The 27,258-nt window shown below is 51.6% G+C and overlaps 3 protein-coding genes across 3 annotated transcripts; all 3 read left to right on the top strand.

The window, feature by feature from the left end:
* Positions 1–3,588: 3,588 nt before the first annotated feature.
* On the top strand, positions 3,589–5,886 carry LOC308221253 (inositol 1,4,5-trisphosphate receptor-interacting protein-like 1; the record flags this gene model as incomplete). Its single annotated transcript, XM_080618239.1, has 3 exons — positions 3,589–3,678; positions 4,342–4,622; positions 4,851–5,886. 3 exons carry the CDS (start codon positions 3,589–3,591, stop codon positions 5,884–5,886), a joined length of 1,407 nt encoding a protein of 468 aa, XP_080474365.1.
* Positions 5,887–11,807: 5,921 nt separating this feature from the next.
* LOC308221252 (inositol 1,4,5-trisphosphate receptor-interacting protein-like 1) lies at positions 11,808–14,105 on the top strand (the record flags this gene model as incomplete). The annotated part of the gene is made up of 3 exons (XM_080618238.1): positions 11,808–11,897; positions 12,561–12,841; positions 13,070–14,105. The coding sequence occupies 3 exons, from the start codon at positions 11,808–11,810 to the stop codon at positions 14,103–14,105; spliced, it is 1,407 nt and encodes a 468-aa protein (XP_080474364.1).
* Positions 14,106–20,026: 5,921 nt separating this feature from the next.
* LOC308221251 (inositol 1,4,5-trisphosphate receptor-interacting protein-like 1) lies at positions 20,027–22,324 on the top strand (the record flags this gene model as incomplete). The annotated part of the gene is made up of 3 exons (XM_080618237.1): positions 20,027–20,116; positions 20,780–21,060; positions 21,289–22,324. The coding sequence occupies 3 exons, from the start codon at positions 20,027–20,029 to the stop codon at positions 22,322–22,324; spliced, it is 1,407 nt and encodes a 468-aa protein (XP_080474363.1).
* Positions 22,325–27,258: the final 4,934 nt, after the last annotated feature.

Genomic DNA, 27,258 nt, shown 5'->3' with positions numbered 1-27,258 from the left:
AAACCCGCGCAAAAGCAGGCTTTTTGTTTCAACTCATGTGCCAAAAAATGGCACATGTCAGCTTCTTTAGCTTCCAGGAGATGGCGCGCGCCATCCTCTGAGCATCGTACTGCCTGTTTCGGTGGACATCTGCAGCGCACAAGGCTGCTCGCTCATCACGCTCAGTCAGACTTTGATACGGAGCTTGTTTTCACGTGATTTCCCTACTCCACAAACCACTGTGCTGCCTTTGCATGTGTTGCTGCTTTGGAGCTGGGCTGAGCAAAGATGGTGGTGTCAGCCCAAAGAGAGATGAAGTGATCTTTGAGGAATTTCTTTATCACCATCCTGCGTAAATAGAGATTAGAGGCAGAATGCTTTCCTTATAGCTGGGAGCTGCTTCTGCAAACAGAAGGGAATACAGTGCTAGGCAGTATTACGTAGCCAGCTTCAAGAACACTGCTGCAAAACGTGGGGAAGTGGACCCAGCATAGCACGCAGGTAAAGTGAGAACGGCAGTGCTGCTCTGTCTGCAGTGCATGCTCCCGGTGGCAATGCCTTGCGGACCAGCAAGGCACCAAGCCCACATAGTTGAGCCTCTCAGCAGCAATGATGTGCTCCCTGCAGGGCATTGTTTGTCCCCTAGGTGGAGGTGTCTGTAGGCGGTGGAGTTCAGGAGCCCTGAGGTGGTCCTTAACATAAAGAGGAGATCAAACAGGAGCCCAAGATGTGCTGGAAGTTGGCTATATTTGAAGTGTCAGTTCTGACTGCTGTCTGAGATAAACCGATTTTATTTCAGGGAATGGCTAATTCTGTGCACCTGGCTTTGAATTCTCATCAGAAGAGGTGAGTTCTGTGTGACATAGGAGAGTAGGTTCCTCTATTTCATAGTTGTGTTCTTCCTCGCAAGCAGTCCTTGAAAAGCATGCGGAGCAGAGTAAAATAAAATAGTGTTCATAACTGGTAATGAAAAACTACTCCTACCCCAAAAGAGAGAACAGTAACGTTTCCCACAGTTCGAGGTGCAGGCGTTTGACAGAGCAGGTCCTGCTACGTGCTTGGATGGCACCCAGCCCGTGTGTCACTGCTGCTTACCCTGTAACTACTGATTTCCCAATGGCAACAACTGCTGTACAGTACAGAACAGTTAAAGAACTGCTCTCGAAAAAACACCAAAAACAAAAAACACAACCCAAACCCACACGCATGCCTCTACTTCTGCAGCATTCCTGAGACAAGGCTGTATTTTTACCACCTGCAAAACCAGCTACATCTGCTGTACATCTGAGCTATAACTGGAATCCCGACTCCCTCATTACACCCTCCATCAGAGAAGCAAGCCAACTTCTCTGGGGCATAATCTAAATTCTACCCAGTTTCATGGCTTTCCCAAGGAAAAGGTAACAGCCTGGTGCATGAAGTTGGATGAGAGTCTAGCCTGGCTCAGCTGCTGCAAGAGGATCCACTGCATGCATAAGTTAATCCTTCCTAAAGGTCTGCCTGGGCCACAGGCATCCACTGCTGCCATGGATGATCCCTGTTAAAAACCATCTCCCTCATTTTAGACTCTTCCAGCACACAGCAGGTTTGAAGTAATGAGCTTTCTCCCTCCACCTGCCTCCTGTGGCCTTGGGTGCTGAGCAAAAACTGTCCTCCTGCAGCGCTCTGGCCACCAAGGGAGTGGAATCTCTTGCACAGCTCCCAGCAAGTCCGCCAGAAATGCCTTTCTTTCTTCACCCCATCCGCCAGATCTATTGCGTTGCAAAGCCGCACCCAAAAGACCTTGCAGGCCAGGGCTGGGTACCTCTGCTGTCTCAGTTACCTGCGGTTTGGTTCGACTGGTGAGAAAAGCTTCAAAATCCCCAAGAGGAGAGCAAAGCTCCGAGTCAGACTTAAGACCAAGTCCTCTGCATGCTGAATAAGGCACACATCAATTCACGGTGGAAAGCTGCAACAGCTCTCCACGGGCCCCCTCTTACCACTCATGGGAGCTTGCTCTCCCGCCAAGGTGCCCTAACATCAAATACGTAATGAAGCGTATGCTACAAATATGTTTTGTAGTGTATTTTTTTCAGGAAGATAATTTCTGCACCCTCTGACTTCAAAGGAAAATACCGGAGACCAGGGAAATGAGGCCAATGCTGTGCTTTGCTGGTCCAATGAGAGCAGGAGAAACGTTTCTCAGTTCTGTTGCATCTGTTAATGGAGTTCAATTAAGCTGCCAGAAATTATAAGCATTTAGAGGCACATAAGCCATCACTCCTCACTACCAGACAAAATCTTTGTCATGTCAGTGGTCATAAATCACAGCGATTGTATTTTGGAAGTGTTATGCACTGCAACTCATCACCAGGGCTTAATTCAGCTTCCCTCGGGGTACCATTGTACCTGGTAGGCCCAGGTATTGCTGGTACACAAGAAACGAGTATTTGGGGGTATACCAATTATGTCTGCTTTGACCAAATAAAAATAAAAAAAATAATAACTAAAAAAAAAGTTTCCCTCTGAAATGGACTGAAGGTTGCAAGTGGGAGGCTGGCCGAAAATCAAAGGTTCCGTTCCTGTGAAAAAGTCAGGTTCTTTAAACACTTGGTTTGATACCAAATCAGGGCAAGAAAAGTGAAAATACGCCTGTTTTCAACAGAGCAGTATTGTCACAAAGTTCTGGGCACATTTAAGCCTTCCAACCCTGCTCAGTTTGCAGCATATGGGCTGTTCATTGCAATATTGGTCCCAAAGGGGTTTTGCTCCCGTTTTTTGCCCAGGCTGAGGCAGTATCTTATACAATGTACCCAAATAAAAGGCAACTCAGGTGGAGACTGACTAACAATCAAACCCACAGCAGCTAAAAGCAACTGGCCAAACTGAAATGGTGAAGCCTGAAATGACCCAATGGCGAAAAAAAGGTTTATTTTCAGGTTAAGATAAGGAATGGGAAAATGTCTGCAGAAATGGCACCATCCCACAGGATGTATCTGTTTGCAGCAACAGGCGCTTCATAGGATCACAGAACGGTTGGGGTTTGAAGGGAGCACCGAGGGTCATCTAGTCCAAGCTTCCTGCTCAAGCAGGGTCACCTAAAGCACATTACTCATGATTGTGTCCAGACGGCTCTTGAATATCTCCAGGGAAGGACACTCCACAACCTCCCTGGGCAACCTTATTCCAATGCGCAGTCACCCTCACAGTAAAGAAGCTCATCCTCATGTTCACATGTTTTAGTTTGTGCCCGTTGCCCCTCCTCCTGTCACCTGGTGCCACAGAGAAGACTCTAGCCCCATCCTCCTGACACCCTCTCTTCAGATATTGTACACATTGATCAGTTTCCCCCTGAGCCTTCTCTCCTCTAGGCTGTGCAGACCCAGCTCCCTCCGCCTTTCCTTATGTGAGAGATGCTCCAGATCCTTAATAATTCTGGTAGACCTTCGCTGGACTTGCTCCAGCAGCTCCATGTCTCTCTTGTACTGGAGAGCCCAGAACTGGACACGGTACTTCAGCTGAGGCCTCACCAGCTCTGAGTAGAGAGGGAGAATTACCTCCCTCAACCTGCTGATAATGCTCACCCTAAATGCACCCTAGGATACAGTTGGCCTTCGTAGCCCCAAGGGCATGCCGCTGGCTCACGGACAACCTGCTGTCCACCAGTACCCTCAGGTCCCTCACTACAGAGCTGCTTTCCAGCAGGACAGCCCACAGCCTGTACTGGTGCATGGGGTTATTCCTCCCCAGACGGAGGACCCTGCACTGGCCTTTGTTGAGTTTTAAAAGGTTCTTTGCGAGTACTGTGAGCAGCTTTGGGCTCCACAAGGGGAGAAGGATCTAAGGATGTTACTCAGTGCCGGGTCCTGCACTTGGGCAACGACAACCCCATGCAGCAGCACAGGCGCGGGGAAGGTTGGCTGGAAGGGGCCACAGAAGGATAAAGGCCGGGGCTGGAGGGCCTGCGATGCGATGCGATGCGGCGCCTGTGACAGCACTGGGGACGCGTCACAATGGGGGATGGTTATGAGGGGGCCAGCAGGCAGCACTGCCCCAGGACAGCCTGGGCCAGGGGTGAGTGCGCACGCAGGGGGCAGGCTGGGCTGGACGAGGGCCGGGGCAGAAACCTGGGCCCCTGGGGGTGGGTGCTCACCCTGCATCGAGGCCCTGGCTGCGAGCGCCTTGGGCAGGGCACGCTGCTGCTGCCACCAGGCCTGGGCGCAGGCCTTGCTGCCTCCCAGCTGCCTCGTCCCCTTCTCCTGCCTGTCCCCAGCTCCCTGCCGCTCCCGTCCCCGCTCCCCACGCTGCCGCCTCCCTCCCTGCCTCTTTCCTTCCCTCCTTCCTTCCCTCCCAGCCCCACTGAATTCCTTCTCTCTCCTGCAGGCCACGGCTGTCACAAACCTCTTTGTGTGGGTACTGCAAATTCTCACCCTGAAGGTGCCCGTGGTCATGGATGAGCCAGATGAAACCACACCTGACCGCATGCAGCAGCCTTTGGGGCTGCTGAACCAGGAGATGGTTTGGCCGCTGCAGGAGGTGGAGCAGCTGAGCCAGGAGAAGAGCAAGGGGCAGAGTTATGTGGTCTGGAGAACCCTGCTCTTTGCCTTGCAGCACTGGCAATTGGGTCTGATTGCTGGCGTCCTGCTCCTCCTGAGTGTCGGACTGTACTGGTGGCTCAGGAAAAGGAGCCATGAGGAGGACAGCAGCAGTGATGAGGAGAGCTCTAGCTCTGAGGAGGAAGAGCAGGAGGAGGCAGAGGAGGAGGAGGAAGAGAACGAAGGAGAGGATGCTGATGGCGAGAGAGATGTGGGCAGTTATTTTGCAAGGCGCATTAGGTGGTCAGTGCAGAAACTGCACGACGAGAACCCTTTGGTGTTCCTGCTGGTGGATAGCCTCCTCCACACTTGTCGACAGCTCTTGTCAAGTAGTTCCTTCCCGGTGCTAGAAGCAGCCATCAGGGTGGACAGTGCCTTTGAAGGCTGGAGTCCCCATGAAGATGATGCTGTCTACCGTCTGCTTGTGCCCCTGAAGCCCCCCCGTGGGCACGCCTTCCACCTGGAGGCGGGCACCGTGGGCCAGATGCTGGCGGACTCCTGCATCCGTGTGGAACTGGTGTGCACATGCACGACTGAGGAGACAGTCGGGGACATGCTGTGCTTCCTTCACCACCCCGAGGAGGCGCTGAGGGAGAATCAGAAGCCCAGCCTCCTACACACCCTCTGCACCAGCTCCTACCTAGATGTCCAGAAGACTGCCCTATGGTTCCAGGACTTTGTGAGGTCAGCCTGGGAGTTCGTGCCTCAGTCACATCAATACAGTATGAAGGTGCTGCCCTCCAGCCGCTCCTGCAAGCTGCAGCTGACACATGTCTCTGGGAGAACCTTGCTCGTTGAGATGATGCTTGGCGTGCAGCAAGGCGACTCAGACATCTTTGCGAGCAGCCAGGCTACAGAGGCTGTCTGCACCCCAAGCACAACATGGCCATTGAGCTTCAGTGTGGCAGAGGCGAAGTTCTTCCGGTTGATGGCCAGGGAGGTCCCACATGACAGCTTCCACCTCAACTGCCTGCAGTTCTGCACCCGTATGCTGATGGGCACAGGATTTTCCAGCTATGCCTTTAAGACAATAGTGATGCACCTCCTGACTACCATGCCCCTGGCAGGCTGGCGCAGGACGGATTTCCTTCTGCGGCTGGAAGACATCATGCGGTACCTGCGTTGCTGCCTGGAGGAGAAACGACTCAACCACTTCTTCTTTGGTAATGAGACCATTCCCGAAGAGATCATCTTGCCTCCAGCCTTGCAAACAGCTGAGCCGCTCAACCTCTTGCAGGACTTGGCACAGGATCCCGCTGCTCATGAGCAGGCAATGAGTGAGTTCAGGGAGCTGCAGTTTCGGCTTAGAAGACAGCTCTTCAACTGGCACTGAAAGTGGTCTTCATGCAGAAAGCTGTATTTGCAGAGTTCACAGCCGAGGACAGATGACCACCTCCTACAGGAGGCAAATAAAGGACAGAATGTAGGACACTGCAAAGAAAAGAACAATCCCATGCAGCTGACCTCTGCCAGGAGCCTTTTCCTCTCGTTCGGCGGGTAGCAACAAAGACGACTTTCTCCCTGCTTTCTCCTCTCACTGGACGCAGCCAGAATGGCATTTCACATACGTCCAGATACTATTGCTGGCAGCTCTGGCTGCGCGGGGACAAAGCGGGAGGCACCATTGACCGCTATCCTCTGCATGCAACCATTCAGCCAATTCCTCACCCACCGAACAGTCCACCCATCACGTCCGTATCTCTCCAATTTAGAGAAGGATTTTGTGGAGCCTTTTTGTCAAAGGCTTTACAGAAGTCCAGACAGACAACATCCTTAGCCCTTCCTTTGTCCACTGACGTAGTAACTCCATCATAGAAGGCCACTAGGTTGGTCAAGCAGGACTTGCCCTTGGTGAAACTGCGCTGGCTGTCTTGAATCACCTCCCTGTCCTCCATGTGTCTTAGCATAGCTCCTAGAAGGATCTGTTTCGTGCTCTTCCCAGGCACAGAGGTGAGGCTGACAGGTTCGTAGTTCCCAGGATCCTCCTTTCTACCTTTTTGAAAACTGGTTGTGATATTGCCCTTTTTCCAGTCACCAGGGACCTTACCTGACAGCCGTGACTTCTCAAATATCACGGAGAGTGGTTGGCAACTACATCAGCCAATTCCCTCAGGACTCTGGCATGGATCTCGTCAGGTCCTATAGACTTCCGTATGTTCAGGTTCCTCAAAAGGTCACAAAACTTGATCTTCACTTACAGTGGGAGAGATCTTGCTCTCCAAGTTCCTGCCTTGCAGTTCACCCACTCTAGAGGTGTGGGGAGAGAGCCTGCTGTTGAAAACTGAGGCAAAAAAGGTTGTTGAACACTTCAGCCTTCTCCTTGTCCAGTGTTACCAGTTCACCATTCTTGCTCATTGGCGGGCGGCGGGGAGAGGAAGGGGGCACCCTTTCTTTGACCTTCCTGTTCTGGTTGACATACCTGTAGAAGCCCTTATTATTAGTCTTTGCAAGTTCTACTTTGCCAAGTTCTACTCCAGCTGCGTCTTGGCCTTCCTGATCCTATCTCTGCACAAGCGGGCAGTGTCCCTATACTCTTCCCAGGATACCTGTCCCTGCTTCTGCTGCCCGTGCATTTCCATCTTGCCCTTTAGTTTGACCAGAAGGTCTTGACTCAGCCGTGCTGGCCTCTTGCCTTCCTTACTCGATTTCTTACACTCAGGGATCGTGAGCTCTTGTGCTTCATGGAAAGCATCCTTAAAGATCTGCTAGCTCTGTTCTGCTCCCTTGTCCCTGAGGGCAGTTTCCCAGTTAGTCCGATTGACTAAGTAATTCAAGAACTGGAAGTTGGCTTCTGAAGCTGGAAAGTTCGTGGCTGCAACCTCCACAAGTGCAGGATCACTGCAGCCCAGGCTGCAGGTGAGCTCACCTGCATTGGTGACCATCAGGTCCAGGGTCACATTCCCCCTGGCAGGGCTCTCTATAGCCTGGCTTAAGAACTTCTCCTGAATGCACTCCAGGAGTCTCCTGGGTTGCCTACAGCTCTTCGTGCTGCTTTTCCAGCAGATGTCTTTGTTCATGAGCTAGCGGGGCTCACTGATAGAGCATCATGTTTACATGATGGGGGAGGGGAGCAGTATCAAGCTTCCCCATGACAAGCTGTGGGACAAGATGCCAAGGTTAGGGGGCAGCGTGCTAGTGAGAACCTGCAGCTGGTGGCTCCAAGACATGTTGGTCACGCTGGAGCACACTTGAAATCGCACGAAGAGGGGGCACCTGATGTAATACGAGCCAACAGGGAAACACCAGCGAAACACTCTGAAGGAATTAAGAACCATTCCTCTAAGAAAGTGACGAGACTGACAGCCCAGCTGAAGTGCCTCTACAGCAGTGCAAGCAGTACGGGCAACAAACAGGAGGAGCTGGAAGACACCATGAAGCTAGAGAGCTATGACCTGGTGGCCATTACTGAAACATGACAGCTTCATGGAGCAGGGATAAGCACCTGGGCAAAAATGTTGCAGCGATATGAAAGGGAAATTCGAACGTCAGCATCAAATCCTTAGACACCTTTGAGAGAGTTTCCTGGTTTTCCAGTCCTTTAGGGCCAGGCGGCGAGCTCATGCAGAGCTTGCTCAGACCTTATTTACATGAGTAGCTTGCAGGGGGGACAGCATGTATGCTATCAGCACCTAGCTGCTGCAAATTACCAGCAGAATCTTACAGCAGAAACCCGCGCAAAAGCAGGCTTTTTGTTTCAACTCATGTGCCAAAAAATGGCACATGTCAGCTTCTTTAGCTTCCAGGAGATGGCGCGCGCCATCCTCTGAGCATCGTACTGCCTGTTTCGGTGGACATCTGCAGCGCACAAGGCTGCTCGCTCATCACGCTCAGTCAGACTTTGATACGGAGCTTGTTTTCACGTGATTTCCCTACTCCACAAACCACTGTGCTGCCTTTGCATGTGTTGCTGCTTTGGAGCTGGGCTGAGCAAAGATGGTGGTGTCAGCCCAAAGAGAGATGAAGTGATCTTTGAGGAATTTCTTTATCACCATCCTGCGTAAATAGAGATTAGAGGCAGAATGCTTTCCTTATAGCTGGGAGCTGCTTCTGCAAACAGAAGGGAATACAGTGCTAGGCAGTATTACGTAGCCAGCTTCAAGAACACTGCTGCAAAACGTGGGGAAGTGGACCCAGCATAGCACGCAGGTAAAGTGAGAACGGCAGTGCTGCTCTGTCTGCAGTGCATTCTCCCGGTGGCAATGCCTTGCGGACCAGCAAGGCACCAAGCCCACATAGTTGAGCCTCTCAGCAGCGTTGATGTGCTCCCTGCAGGGCATTGTTTGTCCCCTAGGTGGAGGTGTCTGTAGGCGGTGGAGTTCAGGAGCCCTGAGGTGGTCCTTAACATACAGAGGAGATCAAACAGGAGCCCAAGATGTGCTGGAAGTTGACTATATTTGAAGTGTCAGTTCTGACTGCTGTCTGAGATAAACCGATTTTATTTCAGGGAATGGCTAATTCTGTGCACCTGGCTTTGAATTCTCATCAGAAGAGGTGAGTTCTGTGTGACATAGGAGAGTAGGTTCCTCTATTTCATAGTTGTGTTCTTCCTCGCAAGCAGTCCTTGAAAAGCATGCGGAGCAGAGTAAAATAAAATAGTGTTCATAACTGGTAATGAAAAACTACTCCTACCCCAAAAGAGAGAACAGTAACGTTTCCCACAGTTCGAGGTGCAGGCATTTGACAGAGCAGGTCCTGCTACGTGCTTGGATGGCACCCAGCCCGTGTGTCACTGCTGCTTACCCTGTAACTACTGATTTCCCAATGGCAACAACTGCTGTACAGTACAGAACAGTTAAAGAACTGCTCTCGAAAAAACACCAAAAACAAAAAACACAACCCAAACCCACACGCATGCCTCTACTTCTGCAGCATTCCTGAGACAAGGCTGTATTTTTACCACCTGCAAAACCAGCTACATCTGCTGTACATCTGAGCTATAACTGGAATCCCGACTCCCTCATTACACCCTCCATCAGAGAAGCAAGCCAACTTCTCTGGGGCATAATCTAAATTCTACCCAGTTTCATGGCTTTCCCAAGGAAAAGGTAACAGCCTGGTGCATGAAGTTGGATGAGAGTCTAGCCTGGCTCAGCTGCTGCAAGAGGATCCACTGCATGCATAAGTTAATCCTTCCTAAAGGTCTGCCTGGGCCACAGGCATCCACTGCTGCCATGGATGATCCCTGTTAAAAACCATCTCCCTCATTTTAGACTCTTCCAGCACACAGCAGGTTTGAAGTAATGAGCTTTCTCCCTCCACCTGCCTCCTGTGGCCTTGGGTGCTGAGCAAAAACTGTCCTCCTGCAGCGCTCTGGCCACCAAGGGAGTGGAATCTCTTGCACAGCTCCCAGCAAGTCCGCCAGAAATGCCTTTCTTTCTTCACCCCATCCGCCAGATCTATTGCGTTGCAAAGCCGCACCCAAAAGACCTTGCAGGCCAGGGCTGGGTACCTCTGCTGTCTCAGTTACCTGCGGTTTGGTTCGACTGGTGAGAAAAGCTTCAAAATCCCCAAGAGGAGAGCAAAGCTCCGAGTCAGACTTAAGACCAAGTCCTCTGCATGCTGAATAAGGCACACATCAATTCACGGTGGAAAGCTGCAACAGCTCTCCACGGGCCCCCTCTTACCACTCATGGGAGCTTGCTCTCCCGCCAAGGTGCCCTAACATCAAATACGTAATGAAGCGTATGCTACAAATATGTTTTGTAGTGTATTTTTTTCAGGAAGATAATTTCTGCACCCTCTGACTTCAAAGGAAAATACCGGAGACCAGGGAAATGAGGCCAATGCTGTGCTTTGCTGGTCCAATGAGAGCAGGAGAAACGTTTCTCAGTTCTGTTGCATCTGTTAATGGAGTTCAATTAAGCTGCCAGAAATTATAAGCATTTAGAGGCACATAAGCCATCACTCCTCACTACCAGACAAAATCTTTGTCATGTCAGTGGTCATAAATCACAGCGATTGTATTTTGGAAGTGTTATGCACTGCAACTCATCACCAGGGCTTAATTCAGCTTCCCTCGGGGTACCATTGTACCTGGTAGGCCCAGGTATTGCTGGTACACAAGAAACGAGTATTTGGGGGTATACCAATTATGTCTGCTTTGACCAAATAAAAATAAAAAAAATAATAACTAAAAAAAAAGTTTCCCTCTGAAATGGACTGAAGGTTGCAAGTGGGAGGCTGGCCGAAAATCAAAGGTTCCGTTCCTGTGAAAAAGTCAGGTTCTTTAAACACTTGGTTTGATACCAAATCAGGGCAAGAAAAGTGAAAATACGCCTGTTTTCAACAGAGCAGTATTGTCACAAAGTTCTGGGCACATTTAAGCCTTCCAACCCTGCTCAGTTTGCAGCATATGGGCTGTTCATTGCAATATTGGTCCCAAAGGGGTTTTGCTCCCGTTTTTTGCCCAGGCTGAGGCAGTATCTTATACAATGTACCCAAATAAAAGGCAACTCAGGTGGAGACTGACTAACAATCAAACCCACAGCAGCTAAAAGCAACTGGCCAAACTGAAATGGTGAAGCCTGAAATGACCCAATGGCGAAAAAAAGGTTTATTTTCAGGTTAAGATAAGGAATGGGAAAATGTCTGCAGAAATGGCACCATCCCACAGGATGTATCTGTTTGCAGCAACAGGCGCTTCATAGGATCACAGAACGGTTGGGGTTTGAAGGGAGCACCGAGGGTCATCTAGTCCAAGCTTCCTGCTCAAGCAGGGTCACCTAAAGCACATTACTCATGATTGTGTCCAGACGGCTCTTGAATATCTCCAGGGAAGGACACTCCACAACCTCCCTGGGCAACCTTATTCCAATGCGCAGTCACCCTCACAGTAAAGAAGCTCATCCTCATGTTCACATGTTTTAGTTTGTGCCCGTTGCCCCTCCTCCTGTCACCTGGTGCCACAGAGAAGACTCTAGCCCCATCCTCCTGACACCCTCTCTTCAGATATTGTACACATTGATCAGTTTCCCCCTGAGCCTTCTCTCCTCTAGGCTGTGCAGACCCAGCTCCCTCCGCCTTTCCTTATGTGAGAGATGCTCCAGATCCTTAATAATTCTGGTAGACCTTCGCTGGACTTGCTCCAGCAGCTCCATGTCTCTCTTGTACTGGAGAGCCCAGAACTGGACACGGTACTTCAGCTGAGGCCTCACCAGCTCTGAGTAGAGAGGGAGAATTACCTCCCTCAACCTGCTGATAATGCTCACCCTAAATGCACCCTAGGATACAGTTGGCCTTCGTAGCCCCAAGGGCATGCCGCTGGCTCACGGACAACCTGCTGTCCACCAGTACCCTCAGGTCCCTCACTACAGAGCTGCTTTCCAGCAGGACAGCCCACAGCCTGTACTGGTGCATGGGGTTATTCCTCCCCAGACGGAGGACCCTGCACTGGCCTTTGTTGAGTTTTAAAAGGTTCTTTGCGAGTACTGTGAGCAGCTTTGGGCTCCACAAGGGGAGAAGGATCTAAGGATGTTACTCAGTGCCGGGTCCTGCACTTGGGCAACGACAACCCCATGCAGCAGCACAGGCGCGGGGAAGGTTGGCTGGAAGGGGCCACAGAAGGATAAAGGCCGGGGCTGGAGGGCCTGCGATGCGATGCGATGCGGCGCCTGTGACAGCACTGGGGACGCGTCACAATGGGGGATGGTTATGAGGGGGCCAGCAGGCAGCACTGCCCCAGGACAGCCTGGGCCAGGGGTGAGTGCGCACGCAGGGGGCAGGCTGGGCTGGACGAGGGCCGGGGCAGAAACCTGGGCCCCTGGGGGTGGGTGCTCACCCTGCATCGAGGCCCTGGCTGCGAGCGCCTTGGGCAGGGCACGCTGCTGCTGCCACCAGGCCTGGGCGCAGGCCTTGCTGCCTCCCAGCTGCCTCGTCCCCTTCTCCTGCCTGTCCCCAGCTCCCTGCCGCTCCCGTCCCCGCTCCCCACGCTGCCGCCTCCCTCCCTGCCTCTTTCCTTCCCTCCTTCCTTCCCTCCCAGCCCCACTGAATTCCTTCTCTCTCCTGCAGGCCACGGCTGTCACAAACCTCTTTGTGTGGGTACTGCAAATTCTCACCCTGAAGGTGCCCGTGGTCATGGATGAGCCAGATGAAACCACACCTGACCGCATGCAGCAGCCTTTGGGGCTGCTGAACCAGGAGATGGTTTGGCCGCTGCAGGAGGTGGAGCAGCTGAGCCAGGAGAAGAGCAAGGGGCAGAGTTATGTGGTCTGGAGAACCCTGCTCTTTGCCTTGCAGCACTGGCAATTGGGTCTGATTGCTGGCGTCCTGCTCCTCCTGAGTGTCGGACTGTACTGGTGGCTCAGGAAAAGGAGCCATGAGGAGGACAGCAGCAGTGATGAGGAGAGCTCTAGCTCTGAGGAGGAAGAGCAGGAGGAGGCAGAGGAGGAGGAGGAAGAGAACGAAGGAGAGGATGCTGATGGCGAGAGAGATGTGGGCAGTTATTTTGCAAGGCGCATTAGGTGGTCAGTGCAGAAACTGCACGACGAGAACCCTTTGGTGTTCCTGCTGGTGGATAGCCTCCTCCACACTTGTCGACAGCTCTTGTCAAGTAGTTCCTTCCCGGTGCTAGAAGCAGCCATCAGGGTGGACAGTGCCTTTGAAGGCTGGAGTCCCCATGAAGATGATGCTGTCTACCGTCTGCTTGTGCCCCTGAAGCCCCCCCGTGGGCACGCCTTCCACCTGGAGGCGGGCACTGTGGGCCAGATGCTGGCGGACTCCTGCATCCGTGTGGAACTGGTGTGCACATGCACGACTGAGGAGACAGTCGGGGACATGCTGTGCTTCCTTCACCACCCCGAGGAGGCGCTGAGGGAGAATCAGAAGCCCAGCCTCCTACACACCCTCTGCACCAGCTCCTACCTAGATGTCCAGAAGACTGCCCTATGGTTCCAGGACTTTGTGAGGTCAGCCTGGGAGTTCGTGCCTCAGTCACATCAATACAGTATGAAGGTGCTGCCCTCCAGCCGCTCCTGCAAGCTGCAGCTGACACATGTCTCTGGGAGAACCTTGCTCGTTGAGATGATGCTTGGCGTGCAGCAAGGCGACTCAGACATCTTTGCGAGCAGCCAGGCTACAGAGGCTGTCTGCACCCCAAGCACAACATGGCCATTGAGCTTCAGTGTGGCAGAGGCGAAGTTCTTCCGGTTGATGGCCAGGGAGGTCCCACATGACAGCTTCCACCTCAACTGCCTGCAGTTCTGCACCCGTATGCTGATGGGCACAGGATTTTCCAGCTATGCCTTTAAGACAATAGTGATGCACCTCCTGACTACCATGCCCCTGGCAGGCTGGCGCAGGACGGATTTCCTTCTGCGGCTGGAAGACATCATGCGGTACCTGCGTTGCTGCCTGGAGGAGAAACGACTCAACCACTTCTTCTTTGGTAATGAGACCATTCCCGAAGAGATCATCTTGCCTCCAGCCTTGCAAACAGCTGAGCCGCTCAACCTCTTGCAGGACTTGGCACAGGATCCCGCTGCTCATGAGCAGGCAATGAGTGAGTTCAGGGAGCTGCAGTTTCGGCTTAGAAGACAGCTCTTCAACTGGCACTGAAAGTGGTCTTCATGCAGAAAGCTGTATTTGCAGAGTTCACAGCCGAGGACAGATGACCACCTCCTACAGGAGGCAAATAAAGGACAGAATGTAGGACACTGCAAAGAAAAGAACAATCCCATGCAGCTGACCTCTGCCAGGAGCCTTTTCCTCTCGTTCGGCGGGTAGCAACAAAGACGACTTTCTCCCTGCTTTCTCCTCTCACTGGACGCAGCCAGAATGGCATTTCACATACGTCCAGATACTATTGCTGGCAGCTCTGGCTGCGCGGGGACAAAGCGGGAGGCACCATTGACCGCTATCCTCTGCATGCAACCATTCAGCCAATTCCTCACCCACCGAACAGTCCACCCATCACGTCCGTATCTCTCCAATTTAGAGAAGGATTTTGTGGAGCCTTTTTGTCAAAGGCTTTACAGAAGTCCAGACAGACAACATCCTTAGCCCTTCCTTTGTCCACTGACGTAGTAACTCCATCATAGAAGGCCACTAGGTTGGTCAAGCAGGACTTGCCCTTGGTGAAACTGTGCTGGCTGTCTTGAATCACCTCCCTGTCCTCCATGTGTCTTAGCATAGCTCCTAGAAAGATCTGTTTCGTGCTCTTCCCAGGCACAGAGGTGAGGCTGACAGGTTCGTAGTTCCCAGGATCCTCCTTTCTACCTTTTTGAAAACTGGTTGTGATATTGCCCTTTTTCCAGTCACCAGGGACCTTACCTGACAGCCGTGACTTCTCAAATATCACGGAGAGTGGTTGGCAACTACATCAGCCAATTCCCTCAGGACTCTGGCATGGATCTCGTCAGGTCCTATAGACTTCCGTATGTTCAGGTTCCTCAAAAGGTCACAAAACCTGATCTTCACTTACAGTGGGAGAGATCTTGCTCTCCAAGTTCCTGCCTTGCAGTTCACCCACTCTAGAGGTGTGGGGAGAGAGCCTGCCGTTGAAAACTGAGGCAAAAAAGGTTGTTGAACACTTCAGCCTTCTCCTTGTCCAGTGTTACCAGTTCACCATTCTTGCTCATTGGCGGGCGGCGGGGAGAGGAAGGGGGCACCCTTTCTTTGACCTTCCTGTTCTGGTTGACATACCTGTAGAAGCCCTTATTATTAGTCTTTGCAAGTTCTACTTTGCCAAGTTCTACTCCAGCTGCGTCTTGGCCTTCCTGATCCTATCTCTGCACAAGCGGGCAGTGTCCCTATACTCTTCCCAGGATACCTGTCCCTGCTTCTGCTGCCCGTGCATTTCCATCTTGCCCTTTAGTTTGACCAGAAGGTCTTGACTCAGCCGTGCTGGCCTCTTGCCTTCCTTACTCGATTTCTTACACTCAGGGATCGTGAGCTCTTGTGCTTCATGGAAAGCATCCTTAAAGATCTGCTAGCTCTGTTCTGCTCCCTTGTCCCTGAGGGCAGTTTCCCAGTTAGTCCGATTGACTAAGTAATTCAAGAACTGGAAGTTGGCTTCTGAAGCTGGAAAGTTCGTGGCTGCAACCTCCACAAGTGCAGGATCACTGCAGCCCAGGCTGCAGGTGAGCTCACCTGCATTGGTGACCATCAGGTCCAGGGTCACATTCCCCCTGGCAGGGCTCTCTATAGCCTGGCTTAAGAACTTCTCCTGAATGCACTCCAGGAGTCTCCTGGGTTGCCTGCAGCTCTTCGTGCTGCTTTTCCAGCAGATGTCTTTGTTCATGAGCTAGCGGGGCTCACTGATAGAGCATCATGTTTACATGATGGGGGAGGGGAGCAGTATCAAGCTTCCCCATGACAAGCTGTGGGACAAGATGCCAAGGTTAGGGGGCAGCGTGCTAGTGAGAACCTGCAGCTGGTGGCTCCAAGACATGTTGGTCACGCTGGAGCACACTTGAAATCGCACGAAGAAGGGGCACCTGATGTAATACGAGCCAACAGGGAAACACCAGCGAAACACTCTGAAGGAATTAAGAACCATTCCTCTAAGAAAGTGACGAGACTGACAGCCCAGCTGAAGTGCCTCTACAGCAGTGCAAGCAGTACGGGCAACAAACAGGAGGAGCTGGAAGACACCATGAACCTAGAGAGCTATGACCTGGTGGCCATTACTGAAACATGACAGCTTCATGGAGCAGGGATAAGCACCTGGGCAAAAATGTTGCAGCGATATGAAAGGGAAATTCGAACGTCAGCATCAAATCCTTAGACACCTTTGAGAGAGTTTCCTGGTTTTCCAGTCCTTTAGGGCCAGGCGGCGAGCTCATGCAGAGCTTGCTCAGACCTTATTTACATGAGTAGCTTGCAGGGGGGACAGCATGTATGCTATCAGCACCTAGCTGCTGCAAATTACCAGCAGAATCTTACAGCAGAAACCCGCGCAAAAGCAGGCTTTTTGTTTCAACTCATGTGCCAAAAAATGGCACATGTCAGCTTCTTTAGCTTCCAGGAGATGGCGCGCGCCATCCTCTGAGCATCATACTGCCTGTTTCGGTGGACATCTGCAGCGCACAAGGCTGCTCGCTCATCACGCTCAGTCAGACTTTGATACGGAGCTTGTTTTCACGTGATTTCCCTACTCCACAAACCACTGTGCTGCCTTTGCATGTGTTGCTGCTTTGGAGCTGGGCTGAGCAAAGATGGTGGTGTCAGCCCAAAGAGAGATGAAGTGATCTTTGAGGAATTTCTTTATCACCATCCTGCGTAAATAGAGATTAGAGGCAGAATGCTTTCCTTATAGCTGGGAGCTGCTTCTGCAAACAGAAGGGAATACAGTGCTAGGCAGTATTACGTAGCCAGCTTCAAGAACACTGCTGCAAAACGTGGGGAAGTGGACCCAGCATAGCACGCAGGTAAAGTGAGAACGGCAGTGCTGCTCTGTCTGCAGTGCATTCTCCCGGTGGCAATGCCTTGCGGACCAGCAAGGCACCAAGCCCACATAGTTGAGCCTCTCAGCAGCGATGATGTGCTCCCTGCAGGGCATTGTTTGTCCCCTAGGTGGAGGTGTCTGTAGGCGGTGGAGTTCAGGAGCCCTGAGGTGGTCCTTAACATACAGAGGAGATCAAACAGGAGCCCAAGATGTGCTGGAAGTTGACTATATTTGAAGTGTCAGTTCTGACTGCTGTCTGAGATAAACCGATTTTATTTCAGGGAATGGCTAATTCTGTGCACCTGGCTTTGAATTCTCATCAGAAGAGGTGAGTTCTGTGTGACATAGGAGAGTAGGTTCCTCTATTTCATAGTTGTGTTCTTCCTCGCAAGCAGTCCTTGAAAAGCATGCGGAGCAGAGTAAAATAAAATAGTGTTCATAACTGGTAATGAAAAACTACTCCTACCCCAAAAGAGAGAACAGTAACGTTTCCCACAGTTCGAGGTGCAGGCATTTGACAGAGCAGGTCCTGCTACGTGCTTGGATGGCACCCAGCCCGTGTGTCACTGCTGCTTACCCTGTAACTACTGATTTCCCAATGGCAACAACTGCTGTACAGTACAGAACAGTTAAAGAACTGCTCTCGAAAAAACACCAAAAACAAAAAACACAACCCAAACCCACACGCATGCCTCTACTTCTGCAGCATTCCTGAGACAAGGCTGTATTTTTACCACCTGCAAAACCAGCTACATCTGCTGTACATCTGAGCTATAACTGGAATCCCGACTCCCTCATTACACCCTCCATCAGAGAAGCAAGCCAACTTCTCTGGGGCATAATCTAAATTCTACCCAGTTTCATGGCTTTCCCAAGGAAAAGGTAACAGCCTGGTGCATGAAGTTGGATGAGAGTCTAGCCTGGCTCAGCTGCTGCAAGAGGATCCACTGCATGCATAAGTTAATCCTTCCTAAAGGTCTGCCTGGGCCACAGGCATCCACTGCTGCCATGGATGATCCCTGTTAAAAACCATCTCCCTCATTTTAGACTCTTCCAGCACACAGCAGGTTTGAAGTAATGAGCTTTCTCCCTCCACCTGCCTCCTGTGGCCTTGGGTGCTGAGCAAAAACTGTCCTCCTGCAGCGCTCTGGCCACCAAGGGAGTGGAATCTCTTGCACAGCTCCCAGCAAGTCCGCCAGAAATGCCTTTCTTTCTTCACCCCATCCGCCAGATCTATTGCGTTGCAAAGCCGCACCCAAAAGACCTTGCAGGCCAGGGCTGGGTACCTCTGCTGTCTCAGTTACCTGCGGTTTGGTTCGACTGGTGAGAAAAGCTTCAAAATCCCCAAGAGGAGAGCAAAGCTCCGAGTCAGACTTAAGACCAAGTCCTCTGCATGCTGAATAAGGCACACATCAATTCACGGTGGAAAGCTGCAACAGCTCTCCACGGGCCCCCTCTTACCACTCATGGGAGCTTGCTCTCCCGCCAAGGTGCCCTAACATCAAATACGTAATGAAGCGTATGCTACAAATATGTTTTGTAGTGTATTTTTTTCAGGAAGATAATTTCTGCACCCTCTGACTTCAAAGGAAAATACCGGAGACCAGGGAAATGAGGCCAATGCTGTGCTTTGCTGGTCCAATGAGAGCAGGAGAAACGTTTCTCAGTTCTGTTGCATCTGTTAATGGAGTTCAATTAAGCTGCCAGAAATTATAAGCATTTAGAGGCACATAAGCCATCACTCCTCACTACCAGACAAAATCTTTGTCATGTCAGTGGTCATAAATCACAGCGATTGTATTTTGGAAGTGTTATGCACTGCAACTCATCACCAGGGCTTAATTCAGCTTCCCTCGGGGTACCATTGTACCTGGTAGGCCCAGGTATTGCTGGTACACAAGAAACGAGTATTTGGGGGTATACCAATTATGTCTGCTTTGACCAAATAAAAATAAAAAAAATAATAACTAAAAAAAAAGTTTCCCTCTGAAATGGACTGAAGGTTGCAAGTGGGAGGCTGGCCGAAAATCAAAGGTTCCGTTCCTGTGAAAAAGTCAGGTTCTTTAAACACTTGGTTTGATACCAAATCAGGGCAAGAAAAGTGAAAATACGCCTGTTTTCAACAGAGCAGTATTGTCACAAAGTTCTGGGCACATTTAAGCCTTCCAACCCTGCTCAGTTTGCAGCATATGGGCTGTTCATTGCAATATTGGTCCCAAAGGGGTTTTGCTCCCGTTTTTTGCCCAGGCTGAGGCAGTATCTTATACAATGTACCCAAATAAAAGGCAACTCAGGTGGAGACTGACTAACAATCAAACCCACAGCAGCTAAAAGCAACTGGCCAAACTGAAATGGTGAAGCCTGAAATGACCCAATGGCGAAAAAAAGGTTTATTTTCAGGTTAAGATAAGGAATGGGAAAATGTCTGCAGAAATGGCACCATCCCACAGGATGTATCTGTTTGCAGCAACAGGCGCTTCATAGGATCACAGAACGGTTGGGGTTTGAAGGGAGCACCGAGGGTCATCTAGTCCAAGCTTCCTGCTCAAGCAGGGTCACCTAAAGCACATTACTCATGATTGTGTCCAGACGGCTCTTGAATATCTCCAGGGAAGGACACTCCACAACCTCCCTGGGCAACCTTATTCCAATGCGCAGTCACCCTCACAGTAAAGAAGCTCATCCTCATGTTCACATGTTTTAGTTTGTGCCCGTTGCCCCTCCTCCTGTCACCTGGTGCCACAGAGAAGACTCTAGCCCCATCCTCCTGACACCCTCTCTTCAGATATTGTACACATTGATCAGTTTCCCCCTGAGCCTTCTCTCCTCTAGGCTGTGCAGACCCAGCTCCCTCCGCCTTTCCTTATGTGAGAGATGCTCCAGATCCTTAATAATTCTGGTAGACCTTCGCTGGACTTGCTCCAGCAGCTCCATGTCTCTCTTGTACTGGAGAGCCCAGAACTGGACACGGTACTTCAGCTGAGGCCTCACCAGCTCTGAGTAGAGAGGGAGAATTACCTCCCTCAACCTGCTGATAATGCTCACCCTAAATGCACCCTAGGATACAGTTGGCCTTCGTAGCCCCAAGGGCATGCCGCTGGCTCACGGACAACCTGCTGTCCACCAGTACCCTCAGGTCCCTCACTACAGAGCTGCTTTCCAGCAGGACAGCCCACAGCCTGTACTGGTGCATGGGGTTATTCCTCCCCAGACGGAGGACCCTGCACTGGCCTTTGTTGAGTTTTAAAAGGTTCTTTGCGAGTACTGTGAGCAGCTTTGGGCTCCACAAGGGGAGAAGGATCTAAGGATGTTACTCAGTGCCGGGTCCTGCACTTGGGCAACGACAACCCCATGCAGCAGCACAGGCGCGGGGAAGGTTGGCTGGAAGGGGCCACAGAAGGATAAAGGCCGGGGCTGGAGGGCCTGCGATGCGATGCGATGCGGCGCCTGTGACAGCACTGGGGACGCGTCACAATGGGGGATGGTTATGAGGGGGCCAGCAGGCAGCACTGCCCCAGGACAGCCTGGGCCAGGGGTGAGTGCGCACGCAGGGGGCAGGCTGGGCTGGACGAGGGCCGGGGCAGAAACCTGGGCCCCTGGGGGTGGGTGCTCACCCTGCATCGAGGCCCTGGCTGCGAGCGCCTTGGGCAGGGCACGCTGCTGCTGCCACCAGGCCTGGGCGCAGGCCTTGCTGCCTCCCAGCTGCCTCGTCCCCTTCTCCTGCCTGTCCCCAGCTCCCTGCCGCTCCCGTCCCCGCTCCCCACGCTGCCGCCTCCCTCCCTGCCTCTTTCCTTCCCTCCTTCCTTCCCTCCCAGCCCCACTGAATTCCTTCTCTCTCCTGCAGGCCACGGCTGTCACAAACCTCTTTGTGTGGGTACTGCAAATTCTCACCCTGAAGGTGCCCGTGGTCATGGATGAGCCAGATGAAACCACACCTGACCGCATGCAGCAGCCTTTGGGGCTGCTGAACCAGGAGATGGTTTGGCCGCTGCAGGAGGTGGAGCAGCTGAGCCAGGAGAAGAGCAAGGGGCAGAGTTATGTGGTCTGGAGAACCCTGCTCTTTGCCTTGCAGCACTGGCAATTGGGTCTGATTGCTGGCGTCCTGCTCCTCCTGAGTGTCGGACTGTACTGGTGGCTCAGGAAAAGGAGCCATGAGGAGGACAGCAGCAGTGATGAGGAGAGCTCTAGCTCTGAGGAGGAAGAGCAGGAGGAGGCAGAGGAGGAGGAGGAAGAGAACGAAGGAGAGGATGCTGATGGCGAGAGAGATGTGGGCAGTTATTTTGCAAGGCGCATTAGGTGGTCAGTGCAGAAACTGCACGACGAGAACCCTTTGGTGTTCCTGCTGGTGGATAGCCTCCTCCACACTTGTCGACAGCTCTTGTCAAGTAGTTCCTTCCCGGTGCTAGAAGCAGCCATCAGGGTGGACAGTGCCTTTGAAGGCTGGAGTCCCCATGAAGATGATGCTGTCTACCGTCTGCTTGTGCCCCTGAAGCCCCCCCGTGGGCACGCCTTCCACCTGGAGGCGGGCACCGTGGGCCAGATGCTGGCGGACTCCTGCATCCGTGTGGAACTGGTGTGCACATGCACGACTGAGGAGACAGTCGGGGACATGCTGTGCTTCCTTCACCACCCCGAGGAGGCGCTGAGGGAGAATCAGAAGCCCAGCCTCCTACACACCCTCTGCACCAGCTCCTACCTAGATGTCCAGAAGACTGCCCTATGGTTCCAGGACTTTGTGAGGTCAGCCTGGGAGTTCGTGCCTCAGTCACATCAATACAGTATGAAGGTGCTGCCCTCCAGCCGCTCCTGCAAGCTGCAGCTGACACATGTCTCTGGGAGAACCTTGCTCGTTGAGATGATGCTTGGCGTGCAGCAAGGCGACTCAGACATCTTTGCGAGCAGCCAGGCTACAGAGGCTGTCTGCACCCCAAGCACAACATGGCCATTGAGCTTCAGTGTGGCAGAGGCGAAGTTCTTCCGGTTGATGGCCAGGGAGGTCCCACATGACAGCTTCCACCTCAACTGCCTGCAGTTCTGCACCCGTATGCTGATGGGCACAGGATTTTCCAGCTATGCCTTTAAGACAATAGTGATGCACCTCCTGACTACCATGCCCCTGGCAGGCTGGCGCAGGACGGATTTCCTTCTGCGGCTGGAAGACATCATGCGGTACCTGCGTTGCTGCCTGGAGGAGAAACGACTCAACCACTTCTTCTTTGGTAATGAGACCATTCCCGAAGAGATCATCTTGCCTCCAGCCTTGCAAACAGCTGAGCCGCTCAACCTCTTGCAGGACTTGGCACAGGATCCCGCTGCTCATGAGCAGGCAATGAGTGAGTTCAGGGAGCTGCAGTTTCGGCTTAGAAGACAGCTCTTCAACTGGCACTGAAAGTGGTCTTCATGCAGAAAGCTGTATTTGCAGAGTTCACAGCCGAGGACAGATGACCACCTCCTACAGGAGGCAAATAAAGGACAGAATGTAGGACACTGCAAAGAAAAGAACAATCCCATGCAGCTGACCTCTGCCAGGAGCCTTTTCCTCTCGTTCGGCGGGTAGCAACAAAGACGACTTTCTCCCTGCTTTCTCCTCTCACTGGACGCAGCCAGAATGGCATTTCACATACGTCCAGATACTATTGCTGGCAGCTCTGGCTGCGCGGGGACAAAGCGGGAGGCACCATTGACCGCTATCCTCTGCATGCAACCATTCAGCCAATTCCTCACCCACCGAACAGTCCACCCATCACGTCCGTATCTCTCCAATTTAGAGAAGGATTTTGTGGAGCCTTTTTGTCAAAGGCTTTACAGAAGTCCAGACAGACAACATCCTTAGCCCTTCCTTTGTCCACTGACGTAGTAACTCCATCATAGAAGGCCACTAGGTTGGTCAAGCAGGACTTGCCCTTGGTGAAACTGCGCTGGCTGTCTTGAATCACCTCCCTGTCCTCCATGTGTCTTAGCATAGCTCCTAGAAGGATCTGTTTCGTGCTCTTCCCAGGCACAGAGGTGAGGCTGACAGGTTCGTAGTTCCCAGGATCCTCCTTTCTACCTTTTTGAAAACTGGTTGTGATATTGCCCTTTTTCCAGTCACCAGGGACCTTACCTGACAGCCGTGACTTCTCAAATATCACGGAGAGTGGTTGGCAACTACATCAGCCAATTCCCTCAGGACTCTGGCATGGATCTCGTCAGGTCCTATAGACTTCCGTATGTTCAGGTTCCTCAAAAGGTCACAAAACCTGATCTTCACTTACAGTGGGAGAGATCTTGCTCTCCAAGTTCCTGCCTTGCAGTTCACCCACTCTAGAGGTGTGGGGAGAGAGCCTGCCGTTGAAAACTGAGGCAAAAAAGGTTGTTGAACACTTCAGCCTTCTCCTTGTCCAGTGTTACCAGTTCACCATTCTTGCTCATTGGCGGGCGGCGGGGAGAGGAAGGGGGCACCCTTTCTTTGACCTTCCTGTTCTGGTTGACATACCTGTAGAAGCCCTTATTATTAGTCTTTGCAAGTTCTACTTTGCCAAGTTCTACTCCAGCTGCGTCTTGGCCTTCCTGATCCTATCTCTGCACAAGCGGGCAGTGTCCCTATACTCTTCCCAGGATACCTGTCCCTGCTTCTGCTGCCCGTGCATTTCCATCTTGCCCTTTAGTTTGACCAGAAGGTCTTGACTCAGCCGTGCTGGCCTCTTGCCTTCCTTACTCGATTTCTTACACTCAGGGATCGTGAGCTCTTGTGCTTCATGGAAAGCATCCTTAAAGATCTGCTAGCTCTGTTCTGCTCCCTTGTCCCTGAGGGCAGTTTCCCAGTTAGTCCGATTGACTAAGTAATTCAAGAACTGGAAGTTGGCTTCTGAAGCTGGAAAGTTCGTGGCTGCAACCTCCACAAGTGCAGGATCACTGCAGCCCAGGCTGCAGGTGAGCTCACCTGCATTGGTGACCATCAGGTCCAGGGTCACATTCCCCCTGGCAGGGCTCTCTATAGCCTGGCTTAAGAACTTCTCCTGAATGCACTCCAGGAGTCTCCTGGGTTGCCTGCAGCTCTTCGTGCTGCTTTTCCAGCAGATGTCTTTGTTCATGAGCTAGCGGGGCTCACTGATAGAGCATCATGTTTACATGATGGGGGAGGGGAGCAGTATCAAGCTTCCCCATGACAAGCTGTGGGACAAGATGCCAAGGTTAGGGGGCAGCGTGCTAGTGAGAACCTGCAGCTGGTGGCTCCAAGACATGTTGGTCACGCTGGAGCACACTTGAAATCGCACGAAGAAGGGGCACCTGATGTAATACGAGCCAACAGGGAAACACCAGCGAAACACTCTGAAGGAATTAAGAACCATTCCTCTAAGAAAGTGACGAGACTGACAGCCCAGCTGAAGTGCCTCTACAGCAGTGCAAGCAGTACGGGCAACAAACAGGAGGAGCTGGAAGACACCATGAACCTAGAGAGCTATGACCTGGTGGCCATTACTGAAACATGACAGCTTCATGGAGCAGGGATAAGCACCTGGGCAAAAATGTTGCAGCGATATGAAAGGGAAATTCGAACGTCAGCATCAAATCCTTAGACACCTTTGAGAGAGTTTCCTGGTTTTCCAGTCCTTTAGGGCCAGGCGGCGAGCTCATGCAGAGCTTGCTCAGACCTTATTTACATGAGTAGCTTGCAGGGGGGACAGCATGTATGCTATCAGCACCTAGCTGCTGCAAATTACCAGCAGAATCTTACAGCAGAAACCCGCGCAAAAGCAGGCTTTTTGTTTCAACTCATGTGCCAAAAAATGGCACATGTCAGCTTCTTTAGCTTCCAGGAGATGGCGCGCGCCATCCTCTGAGCATCATACTGCCTGTTTCGGTGGACATCTGCAGCGCACAAGGCTGCTCGCTCATCACGCTCAGTCAGACTTTGATACGGAGCTTGTTTTCACGTGATTTCCCTACTCCACAAACCACTGTGCTGCCTTTGCATGTGTTGCTGCTTTGGAGCTGGGCTGAGCAAAGATGGTGGTGTCAGCCCAAAGAGAGATGAAGTGATCTTTGAGGAATTTCTTTATCACCATCCTGCGTAAATAGAGATTAGAGGCAGAATGCTTTCCTTATAGCTGGGAGCTGCTTCTGCAAACAGAAGGGAATACAGTGCTAGGCAGTATTACGTAGCCAGCTTCAAGAACACTGCTGCAAAACGTGGGGAAGTGGACCCAGCATAGCACGCAGGTAAAGTGAGAACGGCAGTGCTGCTCTGTCTGCAGTGCATTCTCCCGGTGGCAATGCCTTGCGGACCAGCAAGGCACCAAGCCCACATAGTTGAGCCTCTCAGCAGCGATGATGTGCTCCCTGCAGGGCATTGTTTGTCCCCTAGGTGGAGGTGTCTGTAGGCGGTGGAGTTCAGGAGCCCTGAGGTGGTCCTTAACATACAGAGGAGATCAAACAGGAGCCCAAGATGTGCTGGAAGTTGACTATATTTGAAGTGTCAGTTCTGACTGCTGTCTGAGATAAACCGATTTTATTTCAGGGAATGGCTAATTCTGTGCACCTGGCTTTGAATTCTCATCAGAAGAGGTGAGTTCTGTGTGACATAGGAGAGTAGGTTCCTCTATTTCATAGTTGTGTTCTTCCTCGCAAGCAGTCCTTGAAAAGCATGCGGAGCAGAGTAAAATAAAATAGTGTTCATAACTGGTAATGAAAAACTACTCCTACCCCAAAAGAGAGAACAGTAACGTTTCCCACAGTTCGAGGTGCAGGCATTTGACAGAGCAGGTCCTGCTACGTGCTTGGATGGCACCCAGCCCGTGTGTCACTGCTGCTTACCCTGTAACTACTGATTTCCCAATGGCAACAACTGCTGTACAGTACAGAACAGTTAAAGAACTGCTCTCGAAAAAACACCAAAAACAAAAAACACAACCCAAACCCACACGCATGCCTCTACTTCTGCAGCATTCCTGAGACAAGGCTGTATTTTTACCACCTGCAAAACCAGCTACATCTGCTGTACATCTGAGCTATAACTGGAATCCCGACTCCCTCATTACACCCTCCATCAGAGAAGCAAGCCAACTTCTCTGGGGCATAATCTAAATTCTACCCAGTTTCATGGCTTTCCCAAGGAAAAGGTAACAGCCTGGTGCATGAAGTTGGATGAGAGTCTAGCCTGGCTCAGCTGCTGCAAGAGGATCCACTGCATGCATAAGTTAATCCTTCCTAAAGGTCTGCCTGGGCCACAGGCATCCACTGCTGCCATGGATGATCCCTGTTAAAAACCATCTCCCTCATTTTAGACTCTTCCAGCACACAGCAGGTTTGAAGTAATGAGCTTTCTCCCTCCACCTGCCTCCTGTGGCCTTGGGTGCTGAGCAAAAACTGTCCTCCTGCAGCGCTCTGGCCACCAAGGGAGTGGAATCTCTTGCACAGCTCCCAGCAAGTCCGCCAGAAATGCCTTTCTTTCTTCACCCCATCCGCCAGATCTATTGCGTTGCAAAGCCGCACCCAAAAGACCTTGCAGGCCAGGGCTGGGTACCTCTGCTGTCTCAGTTACCTGCGGTTTGGTTCGACTGGTGAGAAAAGCTTCAAAATCCCCAAGAGGAGAGCAAAGCTCCGAGTCAGACTTAAGACCAAGTCCTCTGCATGCTGAATAAGGCACACATCAATTCACGGTGGAAAGCTGCAACAGCTCTCCACGGGCCCCCTCTTACCACTCATGGGAGCTTGCTCTCCCGCCAAGGTGCCCTAACATCAAATACGTAATGAAGCGTATGCTACAAATATGTTTTGTAGTGTATTTTTTTCAGGAAGATAATTTCTGCACCCTCTGACTTCAAAGGAAAATACCGGAGACCAGGGAAATGAGGCCAATGCTGTGCTTTGCTGGTCCAATGAGAGCAGGAGAAACGTTTCTCAGTTCTGTTGCATCTGTTAATGGAGTTCAATTAAGCTGCCAGAAATTATAAGCATTTAGAGGCACATAAGCCATCACGCCTCACTACCAGACAAAATCTTTGTCATGTCAGTGGTCATAAATCACAGCGATTGTATTTTGGAAGTGTTATGCACTGCAACTCATCACCAGGGCTTAATTCAGCTTCCCTCGGGGCACCATTGTACCTGGTAGGCCCAGGTATTGCTGGTACACAAGAAACGAGTATTTGGGGGTATACCAATTATGTCTGCTTTGACCAAATAAAAATAAAAAATAATAACTAAAAAAAAAGTTTCCCTCTGAAATGGACTGAAGGTTGCAAGTGGGAGGCTGGCTGAAAATCAAAGGTTCCGTTCCTGTGAAAAAGTCAGGTTCTTTAAACACTTGGTTTGATACCAAATCAGGGCAAGAAAAGTGAA

This window comes from Psittacula echo (genome assembly GCF_963264785.1).
Source record: "Psittacula echo genome assembly, chromosome: 5".
Classification (NCBI taxonomy): Eukaryota; Metazoa; Chordata; class Aves; order Psittaciformes; family Psittacidae; genus Psittacula; species Psittacula echo.
Note: the sequence above shows the minus strand (reverse complement) of the source record. Positions and strands in the feature narration are given on the sequence as shown.